The following is a 25,491-nucleotide window of genomic DNA, read 5'->3' as shown; positions in this document are numbered from 1 at the left end:
TCAGCAGCAGGCAGAAGGAACGGCATGAACGTGAATGCGGGGGTGGGACAGGGTGGGTAGGCAGGGTCTGCAGTTTCGTACTGAGCCAAGATCCCTGCGGGGGGCTCTGAGTGGACGTCCCATCCAGATCGGACGAGGACAGGACTGCTTGGAGCCCAGACTGGGACAAGATCCCTTTCTCCAAGTGCCTGGGGGCAGTTTCTGGCATCTCTGTCCTCTGCCTGCCTGTGCCGGGCATCCCCTTGTTCAATCCCCCAGAAGCTCTGGGAGGCTGTTCTCCCCAAGCTACAGATGGGAAGACTGAGGCCCAAGCAGGCAGCAGTTCACCAAGGTCCCGAGACTGTCTCCTGCCCCGTTTCCCAGGATGGAACCATAAGCCCTCCCTCTAACCTGTGCCCCCATACCTTGTTCCACCAGCCTTTGGGGCCGACCTTTTCCCCGGGGCCCCCATTGGGCAGGCAGGCAGCTCCAGGGCCCAGGCGGCAGGATGGGGGGCGAGCGTGTACTCGTGTGCAGGGTTGATGGGCCTCCGCCGGCAGGCACAGGCGGGACCAGAGCAGACTCCAGGTTCTCAGCCTGGGCCGGGGCTCTGGCTCCTGGATGGGAGGCTGCAGGGTAGCAGGACAAGCTCGCTGGAAAGAGTTCAGCTTCTGCACACGAGGCATGACCACAGCAAAACGCCCAGGGCTTGCCTGGAGCCATTCACCCGCCTTGGGCAGGGGTCCTGGGGCCCCAGAGGGCGCCAAGGGGGCTGGGGCCCTGGGCAGTGTCCCCCAGCGGCGCCATGGTGGCCATGTGGCCCTCATCTGGTCAGAGGCGGCCAGCGGGTAGGAGAAGCTGGGCCTCAGTGCTTTCCGCTCTGAGGGGGAATCCTTGGGGGGTGTCAGGGTCGGGGGTTCAGGCTCTGCTGGTGGCTGGGGGTCCGCCGGACAGGCCTCTTCTTCAGGCTTCTTGAGGCTTGGGCTGGCCGATTTGGTCAGCTGTCCAGGCCCTGGGTCGTGATGTGTACCCAGGAGGATACCGGTTGAGTCAGAGGCTGAATCTTCAGGCTGGGCAGCAGGGGATAGCCCTGGGCCCACGTGCTGGAGGAAGGGGTTTGGGGGTACAGCGGCTTGCCTGGAGAAGCCACGGAGGCTGCCTGGGCCTCCCGGCCAGGGCGAGGGTGGCCGCTGGGTGTCAGGCATGTCCACGTCCCAGCTGGGGGCCAGCGGGGGCACTGTCCAGAGCGTCTCCGACTCCTCGGGCTCGCGCTGGCTCTCGCGGTGCTCAGGGGCAGGGGCAGCGGCAGCGGCAGCGGCAGCCGCCCGCCAAGACCGAAGGCCGGGCGGCAGGCGGTAGGACTGGCGCGGCCGGGGCTTCACGGCCCTGATGGGAGGTTCGCTGAGGCTGCGCCACGTGCGCGGGAGGCGCGAGGGCAGGTTGAGCGAGCGGTTCCGTGGGCTGGGGCCCAGCAGAGGGGGCGGCGAGGGCGACCGCGGGGAGCCCAGCACCGGCGACCGGGGTGCGCGCGGGCGCCCTGAGGCTCGGCGCGGAGACAGGGGCTCCCGCAGCGAGCGGGGACGGCGGGGCGGCGGCGAGAAGGGCGGCCGGAAGGGGCCGCGGCGGACGGAGGGCTGGGGGGACAAGGGCCCCAGGGGCGAGCGGGGCCCCAGGGGTGAGCGGTACCCCAGGCGGGGAGGGCTCCTCAGCGAGGGCCGGGGCGAGGGCCCGGGGAAGCCGAAGGCCGCGTCCCGCCGGCGGGAGCCCCTGAAGGACAGCCGGGGTCCGGGGAAGGCCAGAGGGTCAGGGGGCCCCTCGGGGCTCACGGGCGGGGGCTCGGCCAAGGCCCACCAGCTGGCCTGGGATGCGAGGGGCAAGTGAGCCGGGGCGGCCCAGGGCGGCGGGTGCCGGCGGAGCGAGCCGTAGGGCGAAACCGGCGGGGGAAGGCCCGGGGGCAGGCCGGCGGGGGCGAGGGCCGGGGCGGGCGGCAGGCTGGGGGCGGGGCTGGGGGCGCGCGGCGGGGACGGCGGACGGTGGGAGTTGTTGTTGTTGCGCGCGCGCGCCTGCGCCCTCCGCAGCACGATGGGCGTGTTGGGCCGCTCGGGGTCCATGCCGGCCAGCTTGTAGCCGAAGCGCTTGTAGGCCGCCTCCCTGACCGCCGGGCCTCGCGCCCGGGCCTTCTGGCTGCTCTTCAGCCGCGGGATGGGCTCCTTTTCCGACAAGGTCTTTTTGAGGAACCGCGCCAGCGAGGTGGCCGGGCGCGGCGCTGGGCGTCTGAAGTCAGAGCTGAAGCCCAGGCCCCGGGGGGCGCCGAAGGCCGAGAGGGCGCGCTGGATGCGGCGCTGCCGCGGCGTGAGGAAGCCCCAGAAGGGGTGGCCGTAGGGCACCGGGGGCAGCGGCGGCATCTCATCCTCTTCTTCGTCTTCGTCCGCGTCTCCCAAGGGCAGAGGGATGTCCAGGGAGGGCGGCAGGGGCACGTCCAACTTCTCCTTCCCAAACAGCTTCACTTGGGGCCGCGGGAAGAGGCGGAACCGGCGGATGAGGGACAACTTGGACCTGGCGGGCTTGTCCATGCCCTGCTGCTCGAAGAAGGCGGAGCTGGGCAGGCGGAAGGACGTGCCCTGCTGCTCGCTGCCCGCCTCCTCGGGCTCCTCCAGCTCCGCGATGTCATCCATGGGGTGGGCATACGGGTTGTGAGGTGACAGGATGGGCGGCGGCACCCACGGGTACGCGAAGGCCGACTGCTCCGGCGGAAGATAGGGCCCCTCGGGCGGGTAGATGGCCTGGTCCCCGCCACCATAGATGCCTTCGGCGTAGGGGACTCCATGGGAGGCACCGTAGGGGACGCTGTAGGGCGGCGCGTAGGGATCCAGGTAGGGTGGCATGTAGGCTTCCAGGTAGGGCGGCGCGTAGGCGCCCAGGTAGGGCGGCGCGTAGGCGGCCAGGTAGGGCGCCCCGTAGGCATCCGGGTAGGGCGCCCCGTAGGTATCTGGGTAGGGCCCGGCATACGGGAGGTCGTAGGCGAGGTCGTAGGGCGGGTAGGGCAGGTAGGGCGGGTAGGGCGGGTAAAGCGCGTCGGAAGGGGCGTAGGGGTCCTGGTAGTAGCCGTGCAGTTGCGCCTCGCCCGCGTATGCGTCGTAGTAGCCATAGGGAGACGCGAACCCCGACGGGGCCGCGTAGGGGGGCTCGTAGTCGTCATAGCCATAGCGGTAGCCGTAGTTGGAGTAGAAGGAGCCCCCGTAGTAGTCTGGGCCGTAGTAGTCGTAGGGGTCCTCGGGCGGGTACCCGTGCGGGTTGTCATAGGGCGGCCAGGCTGGGCCGTGGAGGCTGTAGGCGCCCCGGTAGGGCTCCTCCTCATACTGGTACAGCGACTGCCGGTCGTAGTAGTCATCACCCTCGCGGTGGTAGTCATAGTACTCGCCCAGGTCCTGGAAGCCCTCCAGCCCGTACAGCGACCTGCGGGAGCCTGAGTGCCGGAACGGGGCCTCGTCCTCGAAGGGCAGGAAGCCCACGGGCTCACCCGACTCGTAGATGCTGTGGGCGCGCGGGAACCTGCGCAGGCGACCCCCGGGCTGCAGGATCTCGGCGCCCGACGGGAAGGGCAGCTTGCGCGAGCCCACGCGGGAGCCGGAGCGGTCCATCCAGGCGTCCAGTGTGGCCTGCGCACTGCCCGACTCCTCGGCCTTCTTGATGAGGAATTTCTTGGTGAGCCAGTTGATGGCCGTGGACGCCTTGCTGAGCGATTGGGCACGCGGGCGCAGGCGGCCGTAGCCGCGCCGGCCAGGGAAGCGGATCACCATGAAGGACGGCTTCTTGCCCTTCATGGCGCGCTTCTTCTTGCCCATGCGCATCTGCGTCATGAGCTTCGACGTGGACTTGAGCACCGTGCGCGCCTTCTTCTTGCGTTTGGTCTTCTGGGGTCCGGTGTGGAGGCCCCAGAAGAATGCCGACGCACTCCGGAACTGCCCCTTCTTGGAGATCTTGGGCGTGCGGTCTCGGAAGCCCATGAACAGCCGCGAAGTCCCCTTCAGGCTCCGCTTGGGCTTTTCCGGCTCCGGCGCCTTCTTCCCCTTCTTCCCTTTCTTGGCTTTCTTCTCATCCTCTTCTTCCTTCGCCATGGTGGCCACCTGCTCCCTGCCAGGCCGGCCGGTGTCACAAGCTCAGGGCCTTGGGGACACAGGGACCTGCTGAGTCTCCTGCCTGCGGCTGGACACGCAGCCTGCTCAGGCTCAGAGCAGCTGGGACTGGCCCGGTGGCCGGGGGAGGGACAGCCAAGCTCCTTCTGGCTGGGACCAGGCTTTCAGGAGGGCAGATCCATAATTCATCTCCTCAGGCCCCGCCTAGAATTTCACCCTTGAGCCTGTTGGAAAGCACCTGGGTGTCGTTTATGGGAAGCAGGGGAGGCCTGGCAGGCCCATGCCGGGGAGACTGCGTTGGCCTTAGAACCTCCGTGAGGACAGCCGTGCCTCAAGCCCAGTCAAGCCCTCCCTGAGCCTCTGCCGGCTCCCCCACCGAGTGGGTGCTTGGGTCCCTGGGCCCCAGAGAGGGGCAGCCACCTGCCCTAAAGCACCAGCACATCTGTTCCGGGCCACAAGCGGAGCTGCATCTCCTGAGCCAGGGTGGGACGTTCAGAGACCACCAAGTCACCTTGGGGGGGGGAACCTGGGCCCCTCCAGGTCCTGGGCAAGGGAGGAGGGGTGGTGGGCATGGCAGGTGCCCAGGGCTGCGGTCAGTGTAACCAGAGCTGGCCGGCCCTTGGGAGCATGAATAATTTATCGGGGAGAACCAGGCTGCTGGCTGAGAAGGCAGGGCAAGAAGGGGGCTTCTCGGTTCCAGCAGGGCCTGGTAAGGCCGACAGTCAGGCGGCTTCTGGGGGTGGGGACACGTGGGACCTGGGCCCCCGCAGGATGGGGTCTCGAGGGGGCATCCAGTCCCCCATCACCCCCTTTGATGCTGCCTGCTCTCCTGCCTTGTTCTGGGCTGTGGGGCAGGGGGTTCACGCTTTCTGAGCCCAGAAATGCCGACACCGCGCCCTCCACTGCTCCTCCTGGAGCTGGTTTCCAAATTGAGGCCTGGCCACTGTTATCTCAAGAGAGTCTCACAATGGGCTGTGGGGTGGGAACTGTCATCTCCATTCTCCAGATGAGGAAACAGCCTTGGAGAGGAGAAGTGACTTGTTCAAGGTCAACCAGCTTGGGACCCTGGAACCAGGCTCCAACGCAGGCCTGCGTGGTCCGGAGCCACATTTCTTGCTAGTGCTAGGCCTTCCTCGCCTCTGGGCTCCTGGGCATGTGGGCCATCGTGTGGGAGGGGAACAGCTCTGGACACTGGCCAGAGGCAGGGGCTTAGCCGGGCTGACCCCAGAGTCTGGGCCTTCCAGGAGTTCTGGGGCAGAGGGCCCTACTTGAGCCACTGAGCAAGCCAGAGGCCCTGATGTGCTGGTGGAGGTCGCCCAGGCCGTGTCCCTGCGTGGGCCCCACCTGGACTCTTGGTCAGCCTGGCCCCTGTCCCTCAGGACAGCATGCACTGACTTGTCCGTTCATTTGTTCAGAAGCATCTGCTGGAAGCCTGCCATGAACCAGGCGCTGTCTAAGCACTGGGGACACAGCTAAGGAAACAGAAACCTGCCCTCGTGGCGCTGACATTCTGGGGGGCGGGGACTGGCAACAAACAAGGAGAGTGAGTGAAAGATACAACCGGTGGGATGGCGTGAGTGCTGGCATTGGAATAGCGCAGGGACGCGGCATCGAGACTCGGGTATACAGCACCGAACAGGGCCTGGCTGAGGTGCCCTGGAAGCGACACGGGGGCCGAGAGTTGCAGGAGGGGAGGGAGGGAGGCCTGGGGGAGGCACAGCGGTCCGGACGTGATGGAGGAACAGCAAGGCCAGGGTGACCGAGTGCAGTGAGGGGCGAAGACGGCGGGTGGGGCAGAGGTCAGGGGTGAGGACTTGGCCACGGCTGTGGCAGAGAGGGATGGAATTGGACCTCCTTGGTCTTCACAGGATCCCTCTCGCTGCCACAGGAAGGACGGATGGCAGGGGCTGAGGGCACAAGCGGTGGCTGTTGTGGGAGCTGCCGTGGCGGTCCGGGTGAGCGACGCTGGGGCCTGGGCCGGGCTGGGGCAGTGCGGTGGACAGAGTGCGGGGATGCCGGTATGTTTTGCAGGTGGAGCCTGCAGGCAGCTCACGAGCACCTGCACGGTTTCCTTACTGAAGCAGGCGGGAGAGTGGAGGCGGCCAGTGGAGGTGAGGGAGGCCGTGGGTGGAGCTCTGCACGTGGTGATCTCGGACGTCCGCCGTCCAGGGAGTTGGCGGGACTCGCACGGCTGTCAGGGAGTCAGCGGCGTCTGGGTGGTGCTGGGGCCACAGTTCGGCAGGATGGCACCGGGGGTGGGTGCACGTGGAGGACGGGCCCTAGGAGTGAGCCTGGGGCTGCACTGTTTGGGGCCAAGCCGGCCCCAGAGACCAGAAGGGTGGTGTGGGCAGGCCCTGCTGCCGGCTGTCACCCAGGCCACCTCCCCAGAGCAGAGAGGAGCCGTGGCCTGGAATAACGATGTCGGTAATGACAATGATAAGAGCAGCTTATTCTCCGCAGGCCCTGTGCCTGGCTCTCTGTTTATCTCATGAAGGCGCCCGTTGGCCCCAGGAGCGGAGGGTGCCCTAGTGCCCACACGTACAGCTGAGGAGCCCAGGGCAGAGGCTGCATCCAGGACAGGGATGGGACCGACCCAGAGTACCGAGCCGCCCCTCCCAGCCCCCAGGCTCCTTCTCCGAGCAACGTGGGCGCTCCTATGGCTGGGCTGGCCGCTCTGGGCTTCCGTCTCTTCATCCGGACAGTGGGCTTTGGAGCCCAAAGACGCCTGCCTGAGGTTCGCTGCAGCCCGGTGAGTCGCTGGCCAGCGTCCAGTGCTGGGCTCCCAGCTGTTCTCCTGGGCAAACCACAGGCCACCGAGGACCCCCAGTGTGGGCAGGCAGAGGTGTGCCTCCGGGCGGTGTCCCTGGGCCCCCCTCCTGTCCTCACTTTCCTCAAATGTCACGTGGAGCCGGGGGGTGGGGTTGCACCCTGCAGTCTCTAAGGGGAGCCCCCTTCTCTGGCTGGTTCAGGGTCCCGCCTCCCTCTTGGGGTCCCTGGCCTCTGCTGCAGGCACAGAGCAGGTGTCAGGGAACAAGTCTCTCACTCATTCATGTGTCACCTGCCACATGCCAGGCACCGTGCTGGGCTCCAGGGGGCCACAGAGTCGAGCAGAACCAGGCATGGCTTCCGCCCCCACTCAGCTCCCAGTGTCAGGGGGACATGGATGTTAAGTGAAAAGCCACACCAACAAGGGGGGAGCTACAGCCGTGGGAAGAGCCGTGAAGGCCAGGCCACGACGCAGGTGGGCGGACGCTGCATGGGGAGGCCAGGGGGTTCCCTGAGTTTCTGACCCTGAGCCAAGATCTGAGGGATGAGGGAGCTAATCAGATGGAAGAGGGAACAATGTTGGGGCAGAGGGAAGAGTATGTGCAAAGGCCAGGTGGTGAGAGAGGTGGAGTGACGTGGGGCATGTGGAGTGGCAAGTGGCCAGAATGGGAGCTGGGGTGGGACTGTGGTCTCCATCCCTATGGCAGCAGCGAACATGGCAGGGCTTTGAGCTGTCAGGGATGCTGCGAGCAGGTCTGGAAATAAAAGTAACCAGCACCGCCAAGCTTTCCGACGAGCCGGGCTCAGGGCCAAATGCTCTCCCCCAGGATCTCACTAGATCCTCACAGTGTGTAGGGTGGAAGCTGCCGTTCCTGCTGTGTAGATGAAGGGTCTATAAAACAGGTCTCAGGGAGGTTAGGTCGCTGAGCGAAGGGCCCACAGCGAGGACCCGACCGCCTGCTCCAGAGTGTCCTGCGCTCACCTGCGGCCTCACGCTGCTCCTTGCGTGGCCGTCCTGGACCAAAGCTTTTGGGCCACTGTGTGGAGGATGGGGCGCGGGGGACAGTGGCTGTGCCGGGGTCAGCTGTGGCGGGGGACACGCTCAAGTCAAGCGGGCAGCCCCAGAGAGGGTTGTGTGGGGCCTTCGGGGCTGGCCCGGTGCCTGAGGCCAGGTGGGAGGTGTGGGAAGATGACAAGTTTGGTCTGAGACGCAGAGGGTTTTGGGGTGACCGTGGGCCGTCCAGGTGGAGAGTTGGGGAGGCAGTTTAGCCCTGCAGGTCGGGGGTGACAGGGTCAAGGCTGTCTAGGAGAGGGACAGAGCGAGAAGGGGGGACCCCAACTCTGGCCTTAAGGACTGTGTGCCAAGGAGGCGGGGAGGGGCTGCCGAGGAGGGGCCCAGGGGAACGAGGTTAGAAACCTCGCAGCTCCGCAGCGGGTGGCATGTGGCCTCGGCAGGAGCTGTTCTGGCAGCGCGCTGGGGAAGCTGAGGGCAGAGGGTGGACATGGGGAAGCCAGGCCGTGACTGGTCGGGGGGAGGGGGTGGCCACAGGGAATGATGCATCCGGGAGGAGTGAGTTTTCAGTGGGGAAGGCCCAGCAAGAAGGCGGCCGTCTGCACACCAAGGAGTGAGGCCTCGGGGCACCTCGATCTCTGACTTCCAGCCTTCAGAACTGTGAGAACATCTTGTCCATTGTTTAAGCCACCAGCCTGCGCACTTTGTTATGGTGGCCCCGGCTAGGCCCAGGACGATGAGTCACACAGACCCACTGGCAAATCCTCAGGACAGACCCAGGAGAGAGCATGCGAGAGGAGTGAAGGCCCTGAGGTGGCCTCTCCATTGTGGAGGGAGGGGTGGCTGCAGATGAGTGCGGGGCGTTGGGAGTTTTCCAGCCGGGGTTCGAGGGGGCAGGGCCGTTTCAGAGGCTGTCAGTGGCACAGGGAGACGCCCACCCTGGGTGGTGTAAGCATCCCCCCCGGGCCGGGCCACATGGGATCTTGAGGAGGACAGATGAGCTTAGGGATTTTTGCCAAAGAAGGTTTCTGAAATGAGGAAGCGGGGAGTCTAAGCTGGAGAGGAAGGGACACAGGGACGAACACGGGGACGTGGATGGACATGCGTGTCCTGAGCCCTTTGGCACCCGAGTCCCGTAGAGCTGCAGGCCGGGCCCCCCGGGAGCGCAGCCCCGCAGCCAGGGCAGAGGGACGTGTGGGTGCTGCTGACCCTCATAAAGACAGGCCGTTTAGCAGAAGGGACCTCGGGTCACCCTGGCCAGAGCCTCCCTGCGCAGAAGGCCCAGGCGGATGAGTGATGGCAATAGGGGGCGCCTGGGACAGGGGCTGACCCTTGGGGTGCACCTTGGTGGTGTGGGGCAGGGACTTTTGGGAGGTGTTGGGGGGCTGCACCAGCCCGAGGGATGCCTTCCCCAGCACGAGGCTCTGCGAGACCAGTTCATGCCAACCTACCCTAGTGCAGGCTGGACAGCCTAACCATGCTGACCACAGATCCAAGAGGCCAAGGACCCATCACAGACGCACAGACTACCCTGGAAACAAGCCCACCCACGGGAGAGACGTGGGGGCCCAGTGACCGGAGCCTCAGACCCTGCCCCGCCAAGCCCGCACCGGCCAAGGAGGCCCAGACCTCTAGCCTCATCTCCATCCTTTCCCAGCCTGCTTGGGGGACACAACAGGCCTGGATCTGACGCCCTGTGAACCTGAGGCAGGAAGCGGCAATGACCATCGCCCAGGCAGAAACCCTCCCTTGGGACCTTGCGGCTAGGCCTTGTGGCAGGAGGTGGGGCCAAGGTAAGCAGCCCACCGTCGCCGAGAGGAGGACGGCGCTGGGCATCGATCATGTCATCTTACAGATGAAGAAGCCGAGGCTGAGACAGACCTCACGGTGAGGGAGCAAGGCCACAGGTCAGCCACCATCCCCTCCCCCTTCCCCCTTCCGCCTGGGGGTGCTAGTCGGAGACCCCAGGGGTCCAGGGCCGGGTCACCTTACCTGGGTCCAGTGGCCTGCTCCCTGCCCGCATGCCGCCCGACGGGGGTCCTTCGGCCGGGCCCCAGGAGTGCGGCTGCCAGTGGAGAAGCTGCGTCTGTATCATGGGCGGCAAGCCCAGCCCCCCACGCTGCCCGCCTGGGGCCCCCATGCATATTTAATAACGTCTATTATTCCTGTTTTGTCACCGGAAAGGAGCCTGAGCTGCTGACAGAGAAGCCAAGAACAGCCGGGAGAGCTGGGCAGTGGGCCTGCTCCACAGCCCAGCCCCCGGGGCTCTGCCCCACCTGCTGGCCCAGTGCCTCCGAAAACCTGTTGCCACCTGCCCCAAAGGCTGCAGGGCCGGGAGGATGTCTTCTCATTGGCTCAGCAGCCTCAGCTGGGGCTCCAATCCCAGCTCTGCGCTCACAAGCCGTGTAGCCGAGGGCAAGTCGCTGCCCCTGGAGCCCAGGCTGCTCGCAGGCCCGCACGGCGCCTCGCATCACTCCTCACAGAGGCCCCCCTGAACCCCAGGCTTGGGCCTGCTTCCCCAAGGCCCAGGATCCGCACACTCACTGCTGCCCCGACCCAACCTGGCAACCGAGTTCAGCAAACTCACAAAACTGTCCTTAGTGAACAGGCATTGTTTCCACTTTTTATTTCAGGAAGGAGAGCCGAGAGATTTGGGGGTGCAGGGTGGGGTGGTATTTAGAGAAAACGCAGAGCCCAGACTCCAAATCCGCCACCCCAGGTATCTGCACCGGGCTGGGTCCTGGGCTCTGTGCTGGGCAGGGGGTGCCCTGGGAAGGGGTGGCCCTTCGGGACTGGTCAGGCTGTGGAGGGCATGAGCTGGGCCTTCAAAGCCCCAGATCTCTGGTTTCCATCACGGGGCAGCCCTGGGGTGGGGGGTGGATAGGGGGTTTTGTCCTGGGCAGCCCCCTCCCTGAGAACCAGAAAAACCGGCAGGAGCTGAGGGGCCGCCAGGGACCCAAGTAGGCCCACGGCATCAAGCCAGCCATCTGCACTAGGCCCTAGCTGGGGACAGGTGGGCAGCTTGCTCATTCTGCACTGGAAGGCGCGGGGAGCGGGGGGAGAAGGCGCAGGCCCAGGGACCCAAATAGGACCCCTTCCAGAGTCCAGTCTCATGGGAAACACCGCCAGCCCAGCCCAGCCCCAACCTCGTCCTAAGGCCCCAGCATGCTGTCCACCATCTGCCCATTGAAGAAATTTCTGCAAGCAGCAGAGACACGAGAGACCCCTTCCTGGGGTGCATTTGTATTTCCCCACTTTAGGCTCTGGTGAGTCCCACTGGGGGCGGGGGCGGGGGCGGGGCCACTACTTCTTCACGATCTGGATGACGTCCTCGTGCTCCATGGTGTGGGTCAGGCCCACCCGCTGCGGGCTGTACTTGGTGCTGGTGCCCTGAGTGGGGAGCGGGACGGGGGACCACATCAGCCTCTGTACCCACCCGGCCGAAGCTGACTGTCACTGGAAGGGGGTGGAGGTGCAGATGGGGGGTCTAGAGTGGGGGTCCCAGCGCCAGCAGACCCTGCAGCCTCTGACAGCAGGACTCCCAGCGGTCCACCCGGCCCGGATCCCGAAGTGGGAGGGCCGTGTCTGGTCTGGGTCAGCATACAAACCACACAGCCTGCGAGCAGGACTGACGGACACCCCAGTCCCCATGCGGAAGGACGGAGCTCCTGCCTGACCCTGAGGCTGCCCCGGGCGACCCTGCCCGCCTCCCGCCCAAGACTCACCCACACCAGCGCGTACTTGAACTGGCTGGCGAGTGACCGGTGGATGCGGTGGCACTGGGGGACGGGAGAGGGACGGATGGTGAGCCCGGGCTGCGCCCAGAAGCAGCTGGGCCCAGGGCAGGTGCTCTGGCGGTCCCCACGCAGCCTTGTGCTCACAGCTGCTCTGGCGCTCCCGCTTCCTGCCTCTATGGGGCCGCGGCCGCTGAAGGACCTGGGCCCGCCCACCCACCCTGCTGGAAAGGCAGCCCTGACAGGTGCTCTGGCAGGTGGATGAGGGCTGTCAGGGTCCCCACCGGGCCTGCCTCTCTCACCTCCTGCCGCCCTGACCCGGAACCTCCCACATAACACGTCACCCCCAGCCCAGGATGGCCCACATCCTGTAGCAGTCCCGAGTAGGGACAAAGGTCACAGGAACCCAGCGCTGTTAGGAGGCCCGAAGGGAAGAACTTGGAGGGCAGCCAGCTCTTCCGCCCGAGAATGTGGCCCCCTGGCTGCACGGGCTGGGTGGGCGCGGTGGAGGCGGCCGGGGTGAGGATAGTGCGACGTCGCCTGTCCTCCACGTGCCCACAGCCTCACAGGCCCTGGGCAGAGACCAAATGCCTGAGCCCAGACATCAGGCCTACAGGAACGTTTCCGGGGGGCCATCCTGAACTGGGCCTCCTCTGGGTGACCAAGGATGCGTGGCCACAGCTGAGGCCACTGCCGGCAGGGACGAGCACAGACACACACACACCCGTCCCGACACTCGCTGTTTTCTAGACCAAAAGACGAAATCTGACGGTCCAGGTCAGCTCTGCCTGCAAATGCGCTTGCCTCCGAACGACAGAACTAGACCTGCCTGACAAGCTCAGGGTCACACGGTTGCAGAGTCGTCCCGGGACCCTGGGAGCCCTCGAGGCAGATGGGGAGGGTGCCCTCCAGTTTGCTGCAGGTCCCATCGTGCCCTGGCATCCCTGACACCAAAGTCAGTAGGCGCTGTTTCCCACTGAGCCTGCTCCACGGCTCTCCCTGGAGACAAGCGTTCCTATGCACTTGTGTCTCTAGCAATGAGGGAGGATGGAAGGCCACCCAAGCTGCACCGCACAGCATGTGGGATTCAGTCCCCCGACCAGGGATTGAACCTGCGCCCCCCCTGCAGTGTAAGCGCAGAGTCTTAACCACTGGACCACCAGGGAAGTCCCCTAAGGTCATCCTTTTTAATACTGTTTGTGGATGGGAGACCCTTGAAGCCCACAGTGTCTCTCACCCCTGCCGGCCCTGCCAGGTCCTTTCTGCCCCTGGGGCTTATGGCCCGTGATCCTGTGCAGGCAAGGCTCTTGTCAGCTCCACTAGGTGGACTGCAAAGGCCCCGGGGGCTCCGTTACCACCAGATGAGGTTACCCCTCAACGTTAGTATGTGGGCGCCAGGGTGCAACCCCATGTCTGACTGGCTTCTCTACTTTGGGTCTGTGGTCAGCACCCAGGCAGGCCTGTGTGCACAGCATGGCACCTGTGATAGGTGAGTATCCAGGAGGGGCTGAGGTCCTGCAAGGCAGGCCTCGCTGGGACAAGATCCAGGCTCTGGAACCAAGGGCCCCACAGGCCCCTCCCCACCTTCTAGCACCTGCTGCCTTCGACCCTGCGACCCTCCGTGCCAGCTGGCAGCCAACGGCCCACAGTCCATGTTCGCTCCTGCCTCGGGCCTTTGCACCTGCCGCCCCACTGCCTGGAAGAGCCTTTTGCTCCTGGCCTCTCCAGCTTTCCTGCCAGGTGTGGCGGAAGCCCCACGTCCTGAGAGGGCCAGGGCATGTGCCAACGTGCCGCCAGCCACCCCCCACTGCACTCCCCTCGGTGTGGGACTGTTTAGCTGCAGGATTGGGTGGCTGGCATCTGTTGACCCCAAAGGACCCCAGTTCCGGCAGGAACCGGGGCTACTCGGCTGGACACCGACACTCACTAGCATGTTGGGTGCACTGAGCCCCTGGGGGCGGAGCCGATGGGGCGCGTGGAGGGGCGGGCTGCGCGGGGGGCTGAGTGGAGGCAAGCATGGGGGAGGCCCAACTGGGAACGCACAACCCAGAATCGTCCTGGGCGGCAGCTCTACTGACCGAACGCCTGAATGGCCCCGAGGACCCCACAGCCCTGGTGGGACAGGATGGTGACGACCGCTTCCCAGGCGTCTTCCCTGCACCGGGCAGCAAGCCGAGTGCCTTACCCGCTGGGCCCCATTCCACGCCGCCCCCTAACTGCAGCTGGGTGGCAGGACACGCGTCCAAGCACCCGACTGCAACGCGGCGGCTGAGGGCCGGGAAGACGTCAGGCAGGGCCCCGGGCGATGGGCAGAGCTCCCCCCACCCCGGCCTGGACAGGTCTCCTCAACTCACCACGTGCTCCACAGAGGCCCCTTTCCGGAGGATGATGGCGTCTGTGAAGTCCGGCCTCTCTGCACAGACAGGCGGGGCGGGGCGGGAAGTCAGCAGAGTCAGGGCCCACTGCCACGCAGCCCCCCTCCGCAGGAAGCGGAGGCCCTTCCAGTCTCCGGCTTTGGCCTGCGCTTCCCCCACTCCCGGGCACACCCTCGCTAAGAGCCCCGAACGGACTTCTACGGCCTTGACTCAACACAGAAAATCAAACTACACCCCAGTCCAGGGAGCAACCTCCTGCAAACCCATCAGCCACAAGAGCCCCGGCCGAGGGGACCCGCAGGAGAACCCAGGCTGGACCGGCTCCGGCCGGCAGCCTCACCTCCCTCTGCAGACACGGCCAAGGTCGACGCAAACTGCCCAAGCTCGGCCGCTAGGCCGTGGGATGTGAGGCGTGTGCACAGGGGCTGGGACGTCGGGGAGGCCCCCGTGTGCCCAGTGCCCTAACGCCTTGACGTAGCGTCTGTCACCGCTTGGGGAGCCACTGCTGGCGGTGTCTATCCCATCCCCACATCCCCCTCAAGGCCAGCAGCCCCAGAACTCGGCATTCTTTGCCACAAGGGCTCAGGCCGAGGCCTCTGACAGGCTGCGGTAGAGGGTGGTGCCGGCTCTGAGATGGGAGAAAGCTGTCGTGTAGAGACTGGCTGGGCCGGGGCTCTGGGCGCCGCGCGCGGACCGGGCGGCCCGGGGGAGGGGGAGGCCCGGCCGCTTCTCGGGCCGTGCGGCCCTGACTCACGGCCTCTCTTCTTGGTGTAGATGCAGGTCAGGGCCAGGTACTCCCAGAGCATCTCCAGCAGATAGTCCAGGTTCAGCTTCATGCCGCAGCTGCCGGGAGGAAGGGGCCGGTCAGAGCACCCAGGGCTCCCGGCACCCAGGCCAGTGCGGCCCAGCTGCGCCCATGGGGCAGCACAACCGCAGGCCTGACGGCGCTTCAGCTGCCAACACTTCTTGTCACTGTCACGTTCACGCCCAGCACAGCCTGCTGTCTCTCCGGGGCCCTGTGGAGGGCACAGGGCACCTGTGGCAGCTGGGGTGGCCAGAGGCAGAGGATGACAATGCAGAGCCCACCCCCCGAGTGGCCCAGGGCTGCCCGGCAGGGGTTTCAGCAATGCGGTGACCCCTGGCTTGGTCCTTTGCCGCTGTACTGCCCTGAGTGGGGACCCGCCCTCCCCTGCGATGCATGTGAGCAGGTACAGGGGTGGCCTGCAGGGCCCTGAGGACGGGGCCCGGACGCAGCAGCAGGAGGGGAGCCGAGCTGTCCTGTGGGAAGGACACCCGCTCTCTGCTGCTCTTCGTGGCTGCTAGGGACGCCCGGGAAGCAGTCCTCGCGTGGGCCCAGGAGCCCGCTCCTCCTCAGTCCCCAAGGTCCCGCTCCCCAAAAGCCAAGCGCCACCGTGACGCTGCAGAGCACCTGGGTGGAGCTGGGGAGCCAGCAGGGTGGGCACAAAGCCAGGCTGCCCCGACAGAGGGCCCACAGCCATGGCGAGCCTGAGTGCAGGCGGCTCCCAGGACCCGGCCCTCAGAGAAGCCCCCACCTGAGGACTTCAGTCCCTTCTCCCCCCCCCACCAGCGGAGGGGACAGAAGCCACATCTTCCAGGGCCTCAGGAGCAGCGGGCTACAGCCTGGCTCTCTGGGGTCTGCAGTTAACTGCTAAGCCATGAAGCCGCTAACCACTCTCACTCCCAGACCTTGGTGGATGAAGTCCTTCTGTTTTCATAGCCAGAGCTTACCCCGTCACCCACCTGGCCCAGACAGGTTAGGGGGGACTCGGCCACGGTCACCAGCAGCTACCCCAGGGCGCACAGAGGCCTGACAGATGGACCCCCACTCAGAGAGGGCGGCCGCGAACCTCACCTAATGACCACGCTGTCAGGTTTCCGGGCCAGGCGGTCCACTTCCTCCATTGAGATCTGGTCGATTTTGTTATAAACCTGGGGTTGGAAAGCGGGAGGGGGTGTTGGGGAATGAGAGGAAGACAGCAGGGTGGCAACAGGGCTCCACCCGCTGACTCAAGGATGGGAAGAGGCTGAAGGGGCCTGAGGGAGAGGCTGCGCTGGCGCTCTGGGGCAAGCCCGAGGCGCCTGCGGGACGGAAGCAGCCCCTGGGATGAGGGCTCCCCTCCCACGTGGCTGCCCCGGGGGCTGGTACCACTTACATACAAGCAGGGCATGTACACGCGGTTGCCCATGATCACGTCTATGAACTCGTCCGGGGAGCAGTCTTCTCGGAACAGCACCTCCGCGTTGAAGATCTCTGAGGGGCCAGGGTTAAGGGCAACCTGTGCGCCAGCAGCGCCCCCCCCACCCCCGCTGCCAGCAGGGCCTGAAACAGCCGATCGCGAGAGACGCTGCCAAGAGGGACTGTAAGGTTACCTGCTTCCACGGTTTTGCAGGATTTTAACGTTTGGGGAGCTCCCTCACTTTTCTCAGGGAAGCACAACGTGTAAGGGGTTCAATATTTTGAATCTTTGCTGTTACAACAGAAGAAACGACACCCTTGCCAGGATCGCCAAGGGAGCCAGTTCCAGAGCCTGGAGCACTGGTCCCGCTCCCACTACGACGCGAGTTGCCCCCTGCGGCCGCCCTGCCTCCGCTCCAACCACCGCCCCCAGCCTGGCCCCCTCCTGCCCCCTGGGGTCGCCCCGAGGTCTCCGCAGCCCAGGAGGCCCTGTCCCTCGCCATCTCGTCTTCCTTCCACACGTGACCGGCCTTGTACCCTGCAAGGAGCCAGGGGTGCACGGCTACGGCCCGGCCAGCCTGAAGCCTGGGGAGCGTGAAGCAAAGGGGACAGAAGTGCCTCATGTGAGCTGGCCGCAGCTTTCCTGCGGCTTGGATGGAGCTGGGTGATGTGGGCAGTCTGCGTCACCCGGGCCTCCGCTGCCCGAGGACCACGGCCCCCCTCTCGCACCTTCGGGAAGGATGCTGTACTCGTGCAGGATCAGCTGCACCAGCTTCTCTGAGCACTGGGTCAGCGTGACCGTCGAGTTGAAGGAGATGCCGCCTCCTTTCTTGGGCTGGAGGAGAGAGGGAGGGGTGATGCTGACAGAGCGGCAGCCGCAGCCCGCACCGCTCACCGTGCGGCCGCGGCCGGTCCCACCCCCTTGCCGAGGCCTCACCTTGAAGTAGATGTTGGGCTTGTGCTTGTTGAGGCGGATGCCGACCGACCCCAGCTCCTTCTCCAGCAGGGACCTGGTGGAGTCCCCGTGGCCTTCACAGGTGCCCGGGGCAGGCCGTGCGGCCCCCACCCTCCACGGCCGGCCCCCCCGCACCCGCCACCAGCCGCTGAACGTCCCCTCCCAGCAACCAAAGGCGCTGAGGACGAGCCCCAGACCCTCGGGCCAGTCTGAGGGGAGATCGCCTGTTGTGCCCTCAGCCGCAGGCCAGGGCGTGAGCAAGGCTCTGCTGTTTGTGGCCGGGCTCCTGGCAGACGCTGGGCAGCAATGGGGCACCCAGGCCCCCGCAGACAGGAGCCAGAGCCAGGGTGGCACGGCACAGCCCCAACCTCCAGACGCAAGCCTCTCGGGGAGGCTGCCCCAGGCTGCCTGCACTGGGTGTAGCCGTGGACAGTCCTGCCACTGCTCCCACATGGCAGAGCGCCAAGCACCCCTGGAACCACCCACCACGAGCTCAGGGACACACGGGCGGTAGCCGCAGTGTCCTGTTCCCCCCGCAGGGCCTTCCCAGGCGTGTCAGCCTGCCCCATCCCAACTGCGGACCTCTGCACCTCTCCCTTGGTGGCGTCCAGCATCATGATGACGACGTCGGCTGTGCGTGCCACGGCGATCACCTGCCGGCCACGGCCCTTCCCTGGTCGGGAGGGAGGAACGTGGTTACACAGTGACATGGGCAGGACTGCGGGACGCCCGCAGCCCATGGCGCAGGCTCCTGCCCCTACAGGCCTGCGCGGTCCGCCGTGCGCCGCCCCCAGGCAGGTACTTCTCCTGAGCCCTGTCTCACTCGTGGAAATGTGTTCTGGGAGCAACCCCGACACCAGCGCCTGGGGAGCAGAGGCGCCCCCCGCTGCCCCCCACCCCCACCCCGCTCCGCGGGCCGGGCTGGGTGATCTTCCACCAGCTGCTCACTCAGCCTGCAGAGCCACACTGGGCAGTCGCTGTTATCTACCTGGCCCAGACACGAGAAAACCGAGGCCTGGCTTAGAAACACTCAACCACTTGCCCAAGACCTCAAAGCTACGTGGTTCCAGGATGTGACGAGTCTGCCCCTCCCAGAACGAGGGTTACGGAGAGGAAGCAGAAGGCACAGGGAGGGGCTGTGGAGCCGTCACCAAGGTCAGACCCTGCCATCGGACAGCCAGAGAAGGCAGGCACCAGGCCAAGGTCACACAGCCACTTGGGGACTGGGGTCACAGCCGGGGACCCGGTGGTCTCCAGGGACCTCCTGACTACAGCGGGTGAGCCTCCCCCGTGGGGGCCAGGCTCCTCCTGCTGGCTGGGATGGCAGGTTCCTGGGGGACCACCATCGCTCCCCACGCCAATCCAAGTAGGCAGGACCTCGCCCTGATGAGGGCGGTGGGCACGGGACCCCCAGGAGGAGGCTCCAACTCCAGTCCCGCACTGCACAGGTGCACGGTCGTTTAGGGCAGACGCTCAGCCGTCCGTCCCCACGCTCCTCCCGGCCGTGAGAAGGAAATGACGACACTCGCTCAGTCACAGGGGTGTCAGAGGGTTAAGCGAGACAACGGTCCGCACGGAGCTGGCACCTGGCAAGGGAGGGACGACCCCAGCGGGCAGCCACCTGCCACCAAAGCCGAGGGCGTGTCCCATCTCAGAGGACAGGGCTCCGGGGCTAGGGCTCCACCGCCGTGCGCCCGTCCCTGGCGGGGTCCACCACACACTGGACGTGGGAACCAAAGCTGCCTGGTGAGCCGTGCGACCCTGGGCAAGCCACCCACCTCCTGGGCCTCAGTCCCCTCAGCTCTGAGGCCAGAGTCCCTCGGGAACAGAGCACTGGGCCCGGGGAGGGGCTGTGAGCCCAACCCTCCCGCCAACCGTCCACAGGCGCCCACAGGGGGGCCTGGGCTCCACCCCGCCCCCCCCACCTGCTCCCCCTCCCACCTTGTGCTGCGCCTTCGATGATCCCAGGGAGGTCCAGGAGCTGGATGTTGGCGCCTTTGTACTAGGATGCAGGAAAGGAGGTAAGGCGGGGCCGGCGGGCTGTGAAGGGGCCTCCTGGGCCAAGTGTGAGCCGCGGCCCCACCCCCCCAGCCTGGGCGGACCATGTCCGCGAGCCGAGGGGCCGCCTGGAGGGCGGGAGTCTCTATAAGCCCCCGGCAGCCACTGCTGATGGTAACAGCTCTTCACAAGGAAACCACCTCACGGTGGGAGGCCCAAGGCCACAGAACCCCCGTTGCCCAAGGCTCCAAAGCTTCTCAGGGAACAGGAGCCAACCAGCCACGGGTGACCCGAGCCGGGGCGGTGCAGGGCAGCGGGTCACAGAGGGGCACGGGGAGAGCTGTGCATGCTGGCAGACTCGCGGAACCAGCCAGGATTGCAGGACGGGCCAGGCGTCTCTGGGGTCCCGGCAGCCCCAGCCCCCAGCGGTGCCCGTGCTTGAGGGCAGAGCAGCTCAGCCCAGAGCCTCCCCCGGCACATGAGACACACACACACACACACACACACACACGCGCGCTCACCCTCCCTCCTGGGATCCGGCAAGCCCCGACTTACTTCAATGACCCCAGGGATGCAGGTCAGGGTTGTGAATTCATAGGACGCAGCCTCGCTGGCCGTGGAGGTGATCAGGCTGAGGAAGGTGGACTGGGAGAAAGCAGCTCGTTGCAGCGGGGGTCCTGCCCCGCCTCCAGAAGCCCAGGTGCGACGCGGGGAGACCCCCATCCCCCCGGCTGGGCTGTGATGACAACAGCTGGAAAAGTCACCTCTGGCCCTGCCTGGGGGGTTCAACACCACAGGGCCACCCTGTGCCTGAGGCCTCAGGCCTGCCTCGGTGGACACAGGGACCTGGTTCCTAAGGGGGTTCCCCCGCTACATTGGGGCCCATTCCCAGCTCCACGGAACCTCCAGACCCTCCTGGGCCCAGAAAACTTGGAGTAGGTGTCGGTCCCACAGCACACAGCTGCTGCCCCCAGGAGGGCAAGGAGGCAGGGACCCTCCCGCCTGAGAGCGCCGGCAGTGGCGCAGGGCTGCAAGGGAGGGAGGTAGGGGAGCGGGGAAGGATCCGGATGGGACCTCGCGGCCGGCCCACGGCGGGAGTGGGGCCACACCCGGCCGGGACTGAGAGACCCTGCCTTCGGTCCTGCTTCTGCTGGGGACCCGGGACCTCGATCCGGTCCCGACCTTGTGAAGGAGGTGACAAGGCAGGGGGAGCGCAGCGACCACAGTGACGGACGCTGTGGCCCAGAGGCCAGCACAGCCGCGGGCAGTGCCACGAGGCCAGCCCGGCCCGGCCCGGCGCCCCCACCCTAGTCAGCAGGGAGCTGGGGCGCAGCTCGCTCACACGCCCTCAGGCCCTGGAACCCAAACAGGGCTCGTGAGAGATCACAGGCCTCAGGTCACAAAGTCTCTGCCCAGGGGGCCTCTTGGAAACTTGAGGAAACGTAAAAACCTGGTGGGGTAGACAGGTGTGGCCAGCCGGGCGGCCCTGAGAGCCGTGGTTGACAGAGGCCAACCTGGGGGACACCCCCGAACCTGTCTGGCCCCTGCAGGAGGGCGGCCCGCGCCCTCCTGTGCTCAGAGAGCCCAGATTCCCAACAGGGCCCAGACCCCAAGGGCACAGCTCTCGGTCACTGGAGTGGCTCCTCCCAGCCTGGGCTTCTCACCCGGGAGAGAAGGCCTTGCAGGCTGGAAAGTAAGGTCGAAAGGAAAGGCTAAAACGAGCGAATCCACGGCAACACCCTAGGAGTCAAAGCCTGGCCGTGCTCGCCGGCCGCCCAGGGGTCACACCCGGTCAGTTCAAGGCGCCCCGCCACCCTCGCTCCCCGACGGCCTCCGCCTCAAGGTCCCCTCCTCGGGGCTCTGCTCACACACCTGCTCACAAGGCAGCCGCCCCGCTCCACGTGCCTGCCCTTCCCCTCTCCTCCGCAAGCTCGGGGCTGAGTGGGCAGGGGCAGAACATGCCTGGCACGAGGTGCACACTCGGTGAACATCTGTGCTTGGGGACAAGGCAGAGGCCAGCGGGGCCACTCCTGCTGGAGTCCCCACCGGGCGCGGGGTGGCTGGGTCTCCTGCGCCCTGGAGCCGGTTCAGAGAGGAGGGAGGGGGCGCGGCCGCGGCAGAGCGGAGACCAGCCACCTTCCTCCCCGAGGCCTGCGGTGCCCATCACTGACCTTACCCACAGAGGGGAAGCCGATCAGCGCCACGCGGGCGTCGCCCGACTTCATGACATCGAAGCCCTCGCCTTTGGATGAGGACGATTTGGAGGGTTCCAGGAGCTGGGCCCGATACTTGGCGAGTTTTGCTTTCAGCAGGCCCAGGTGATACTCGGTGGCTAAGAGACAACACAAGATGGAAGGTGAGCGTCCCGTGTGGGTTGGGAGGGTCCCATACGCAACCAAATACACGCAACTGAATGCTGGCCGGGACCCTCAGAGCCAGACAGCAACCGACAGACAGACACGACCCAAGGTCAGTGGTTCTCAGCCAGGGCGGCACCACTCCCGGGGGCATCCTGGAGGGCGTTTTCAGGTGTCACTGCGATGGTGAAGTGATGGTGAAGTCTTCACCGGCACTTATCAGGCAGGAGCTGGGGAAGCCCGCAGCTCTATAAGGAAGTCAGACCAGCAGAGCCAAGAACTGTCCTGTGTCGCAGGGCCACAGAGGGAGCCTGGATCAGGATCTCCAGGGCCCAGAGCCTCACAGGGCGTTTTTACAGCGTTGACAGACACTGACATTCCCAGAAGTGGAACTACTGTGTATGCTGAGGGAAGAGTATGGCATGTTTCGTTTGAAACTTTACCCAGACAGGCTTGCCTGCTTGGGACCCCAGGCTGCCAACAGGGAGGCCTCATGGAGGGGACGTGAGTCACCCACACGACACACCTGCATCATCTGCACTGTGGCTACCACGTGTCCAGCGCTGCAAACACCTCACCGCCTCCTTGTAACTCCACTGTATCTTGGCTGTGCCCCTACATTCACTTATGGAAATAAACCCTATTTTAATTATAAATTACTTTCCTTTTTCTCCTCCTTGATATCAATTTTTTCCAAATTCTCATGTACGTAAGTTACACTACTGATGGGAGCTGCACTGCAGGGCGGCAGAGGGGGGGTACAGGACCTCAGCTACATGTCATGTTGCTGTGGTCAGGGGACCGGCCTGGCCACGTCCCGTCTCCACCACTGTCCCTCTCATTGGCACAGTCCAGCCGCCCATTCTCGCCTCAGGACCTTTGCACTTGCTACCCCATTTCAACCTCATCTTCCCAAGGCTGACTCCTTCTCAGCTCAATGTCACCTCTTCAAAGAGGCCTCCCCTGCCCAGTCATGCAGAGGCAATGTCACGCGGAGCTTAAGAGCCTGTGTTGGAATTCCATCCTGAAATTATGGGCCATTTTACTTTGGAAAAGTTCCTTAACCTCCTCGTGCATCAGTTTCTTAATCTGCAAAATAGGGATGTTAGCAGCGATAACTACTTCTGCAGATTTCTGTAATTAAAAAAGCTCTGCGAACGATGACCAGCACGTGGTAAGCTCTCAATACAAGTCGGTTATTATTACTGTCTGCAGTAACCCCCACCCCTGCCAGGCCCCTCGCTGGTCCCATTTGTCTTCATGGCTTCTCAGCACCATTTGAAACTAGAGCCGACCCCGGAATAACACGGGTTTCAACTGCACGGGTCCACTTATACGGGAATTTTTTTCAGTGATGTCACAGTGCTACATGGTCTGCGGCGGACGGAATCTGTGGATGCGGAACCGTGGACATGGAGGACTGGCTATCGGATGCGGCATTCTAAGATCGTGGGGTCTGCGGTGGGTCCCGGAACCAATGCCCCCCTCCCCCATACCAAGGGACGACTGAATCTTGTTTCTTTGCTTCCCTCCCTCCAGAAGGGCAGGATCCCCAGCTTCCGGTGTGGTGCTCAGGAAGTGTTTTGGCAACTGAATGAGTGAATCGAGGGCAGTGAGAAGTGGTCAAGGACAGGCTCAGCAAGTCAGGTTCACGTGGTCCTTTCTGTCACCCCAGCGCGTGAGACCCTGAGCATCTCTGAAGGGAAGGACTAGGTCTTGATCCCTTCATCACCTTTACGTCTCCTCCTGGACCACTGCCAAAGCGGCAGCATCTCAAGCCTCCATGCCACCTTCCTTGAGCCCCATGGGTGATGCTCTGCAGGGCAGCCAGGGGGAACTTTTAAAACAGAAGTCTCTGCTGCTTAACACCCTCCACTAGCTTCCACTGCCCTTGGAACACAACCTGGACTCTTTCGCATGACCTACAAGGCCTACACGACTGACCCACTCCTTTCCCATCCTGCACTCCAGCCCCAGACCTTCAGCTCCTTCAACAAGCCAAGTTCATTCCTGCCTCAGGTCCTCTGCACCAGCTGTTTCATCTGCCAGGAACAGTCTCCCCCCAGGTCTTTGCATGGCTGGTTCCTTCTTCTCATTCTGGTCTTGGCTCAAACGTCCCCACCTCATGGTGGTGTTCTCTGATCATCCCACCTTAGTAGCCCCAGCCCTTACCCCGACACGCTTGCGACATCATCCTAGTTTGTCTCCACAGTGTTTATTATTGGCTGAAATTATCTTGTGTATTCAGCTACCAGTTTACAGATGGTCCACTGGAAGGTCAGCTCCATGCGGGCAAGGACGTGCCAGCCGTTCACTGCTTTAACCACAGAGCCTGGCACCTAGTAAGGGTTCCGCGAGTATTTACAGAATGAGAGTGAAGGCAGCCCCCCAACTTCACAGCCAAGGGACGACAGACACTGAGACCAACCACAGGCTTGCTTCCTGCTCCTGCAATCCCACAGCAGGGCTGGTCAGGCACTGGGCCTCGCCCACCACAGCCAACCACATCTCCCACTACTCCAGACCCTCCTTCTCATCTAGACTCTCCTCCTCCCTCTCCCATGAACACGCCGTGCTCACCTCAGCTCCCGTGTCTTTGCCTCAGCAGTGCCCCTCTCCTGGAATCCTGCCCCCAACCAGCTCAAGTCCCGCCTCCTCCTGGAAGCCTCTTTGGGTGTCACCGGTCTCCTCTCCTCACTGCTCCTCCCCTCTGAGCTCCCGCCGCCCTTACAGTCTGCGCCCAGATTTGATGCGTCAAGTGCTACCTATGCTGCGGGATCCACTTTAATACCGGGTGCTCACACGCGTCCAGTGCTTTGCAAACAGAATCCGGTTTAACTTAGTTGTGAGCTAAGAGGGCGCACGGGGTTATTACCCTCATTTGCAGAGGGGGACACAGGTTCCAAGAGGTGAGGTGACTTCCCGAGCTTTCACAGCAGGTACGAGGTGGAGCCGGGGTCCAAACCCAGGTCCGCCAGACTCAAGTCCTGACTGCCTCCACCCCACCGAGGGGCTCCGGGCAGCTGGCGAGGCTGTACCTGTGTGTGTGGGGGGGTCTCCTCCTGGACTTGGCCCACAAAGGAGCAGAGCGCCAATCCACCAGGCGCGACCGCCAGGAGACCCGGCTTCGAACCACGACCCCGCCTCTCCGGGTCGGATGCTTGCTCCTTATGCTGGGGTTCTCTACTCGGCCCCCTGGTCGGGCCCTGATCCGCACCCTTGGGATCCCGCCCGGCTCCTCCGGCTCCGGCAGCCCCCCCCCGCCCGCCGCAGACGCCCCGCCGGGCCGGCCCTCACCCTTGTTCTTCTGCGTGCGGGCGATCTCCTTCTCGATCTCGGAGATCTTCTCCAAGATCCCCATGGCGGCGGCTGAACCAGGCGCACAGGCGAGACAGTCTGCAGCGGCTCCGCGAACTCCGGCCCGTCGGCGGCTGCAGATCAGCGTGCGCCGGAAGCCTACCGAGAACGGCGTCCGCGTGCGCCCGGAGCACCTGGATGCAGACTCCGGGCGGGCGACGTCGAGCGCAGTGCCAGATGCTATTGGTTCCGCCCGCTAGGCCGGCGGGGCTGGAGAGGGGTGGGGGATGGGCCGGGCCGGGGCGTGGCCAGGCCGGCGGGGGCGAGGCCAGGCGAAGTTGTGCAGGAGCGGGGCGTGGGAGACCCAACGGGACCGTCCCGCGGTGGACTCCGCACTGCGGGTCCCAGCGCAGCCGACTTCGCTGGTGTAAAGAAAAGGCGCTGAGCTGAAAGTCTGGTGGCTTATTTTGTATCGAGGTTAAATATGGGTCCCCAACCTAGCCTTACTACCCTGCCAACAGATGCCTCCTGATAGGACGCAGTATAGACAGCATCTGTTATGCGAAATTCTTGCCAAAATATACTGTGTTTGAATTTACACCCGAGGAAAGATCAGACAAATCTAGAAAGTGGTACATTTTATGGGACAAGTGGCCTGTTTTCAAAATTGTCAATGATGTAGGTG

The 25,491-nt window shown here is 64.8% G+C and overlaps 2 protein-coding genes across 3 annotated transcripts in view; both read right to left on the bottom strand.

The window, feature by feature from the left end:
- The window catches only part of MYO15A (myosin XVA), a 50,824-nt gene extending 46,451 nt beyond the window's left edge, over positions 1-4,373 (bottom strand). The window contains exons 1-2 of the mRNA XM_079904487.1: positions 2,989-4,373; positions 405-2,826 (exon numbers count right to left, since the gene is read on the bottom strand). Of these exons, the coding sequence (XP_079760613.1) occupies positions 405-2,826; positions 2,989-4,097 (3,531 nt within the window). The 5' untranslated portion in view covers positions 4,098-4,373. The remainder of the gene's footprint in view (positions 1-404; positions 2,827-2,988) is intronic.
- Positions 4,374-10,531: 6,158 nt separating this feature from the next.
- Positions 10,532-24,957, bottom strand: DRG2 (developmentally regulated GTP binding protein 2). Of its 2 annotated transcripts, XM_079904983.1 has the most exons (13): positions 24,807-24,957; positions 21,324-21,484; positions 19,708-19,797; positions 19,096-19,156; positions 17,737-17,827; positions 17,137-17,209; positions 16,944-17,034; positions 16,177-16,274; positions 15,876-15,952; positions 14,757-14,845; positions 13,982-14,040; positions 11,619-11,672; positions 10,532-11,283 (listed from the first exon to the last, which is right to left on the bottom strand). In XM_079904983.1, exons 1-13 carry the CDS (start codon positions 24,868-24,870, stop codon positions 11,197-11,199), a joined length of 1,095 nt encoding a protein of 364 aa, XP_079761109.1. In that variant the 5' UTR covers positions 24,871-24,957; the 3' UTR covers positions 10,532-11,196. The 2 variants fall into 2 exon arrangements, with proteins under 2 accessions (XP_079761109.1, XP_079761108.1); XM_079904982.1 differs by having other exon boundaries at positions 16,944-17,209.
- Between the last annotated feature and the right edge of the window lie 534 nt (positions 24,958-25,491).

The sequence above is a fragment of the Stenella coeruleoalba genome, assembly GCF_951394435.1.
Source record: "Stenella coeruleoalba genome assembly, chromosome: 19".
In the NCBI taxonomy this organism is placed as follows: Eukaryota; Metazoa; Chordata; class Mammalia; order Artiodactyla; family Delphinidae; genus Stenella; species Stenella coeruleoalba.
The sequence above is the reverse complement of the archived record's forward strand: the minus strand, read 5'-3'. Positions and strand labels throughout refer to the sequence as shown.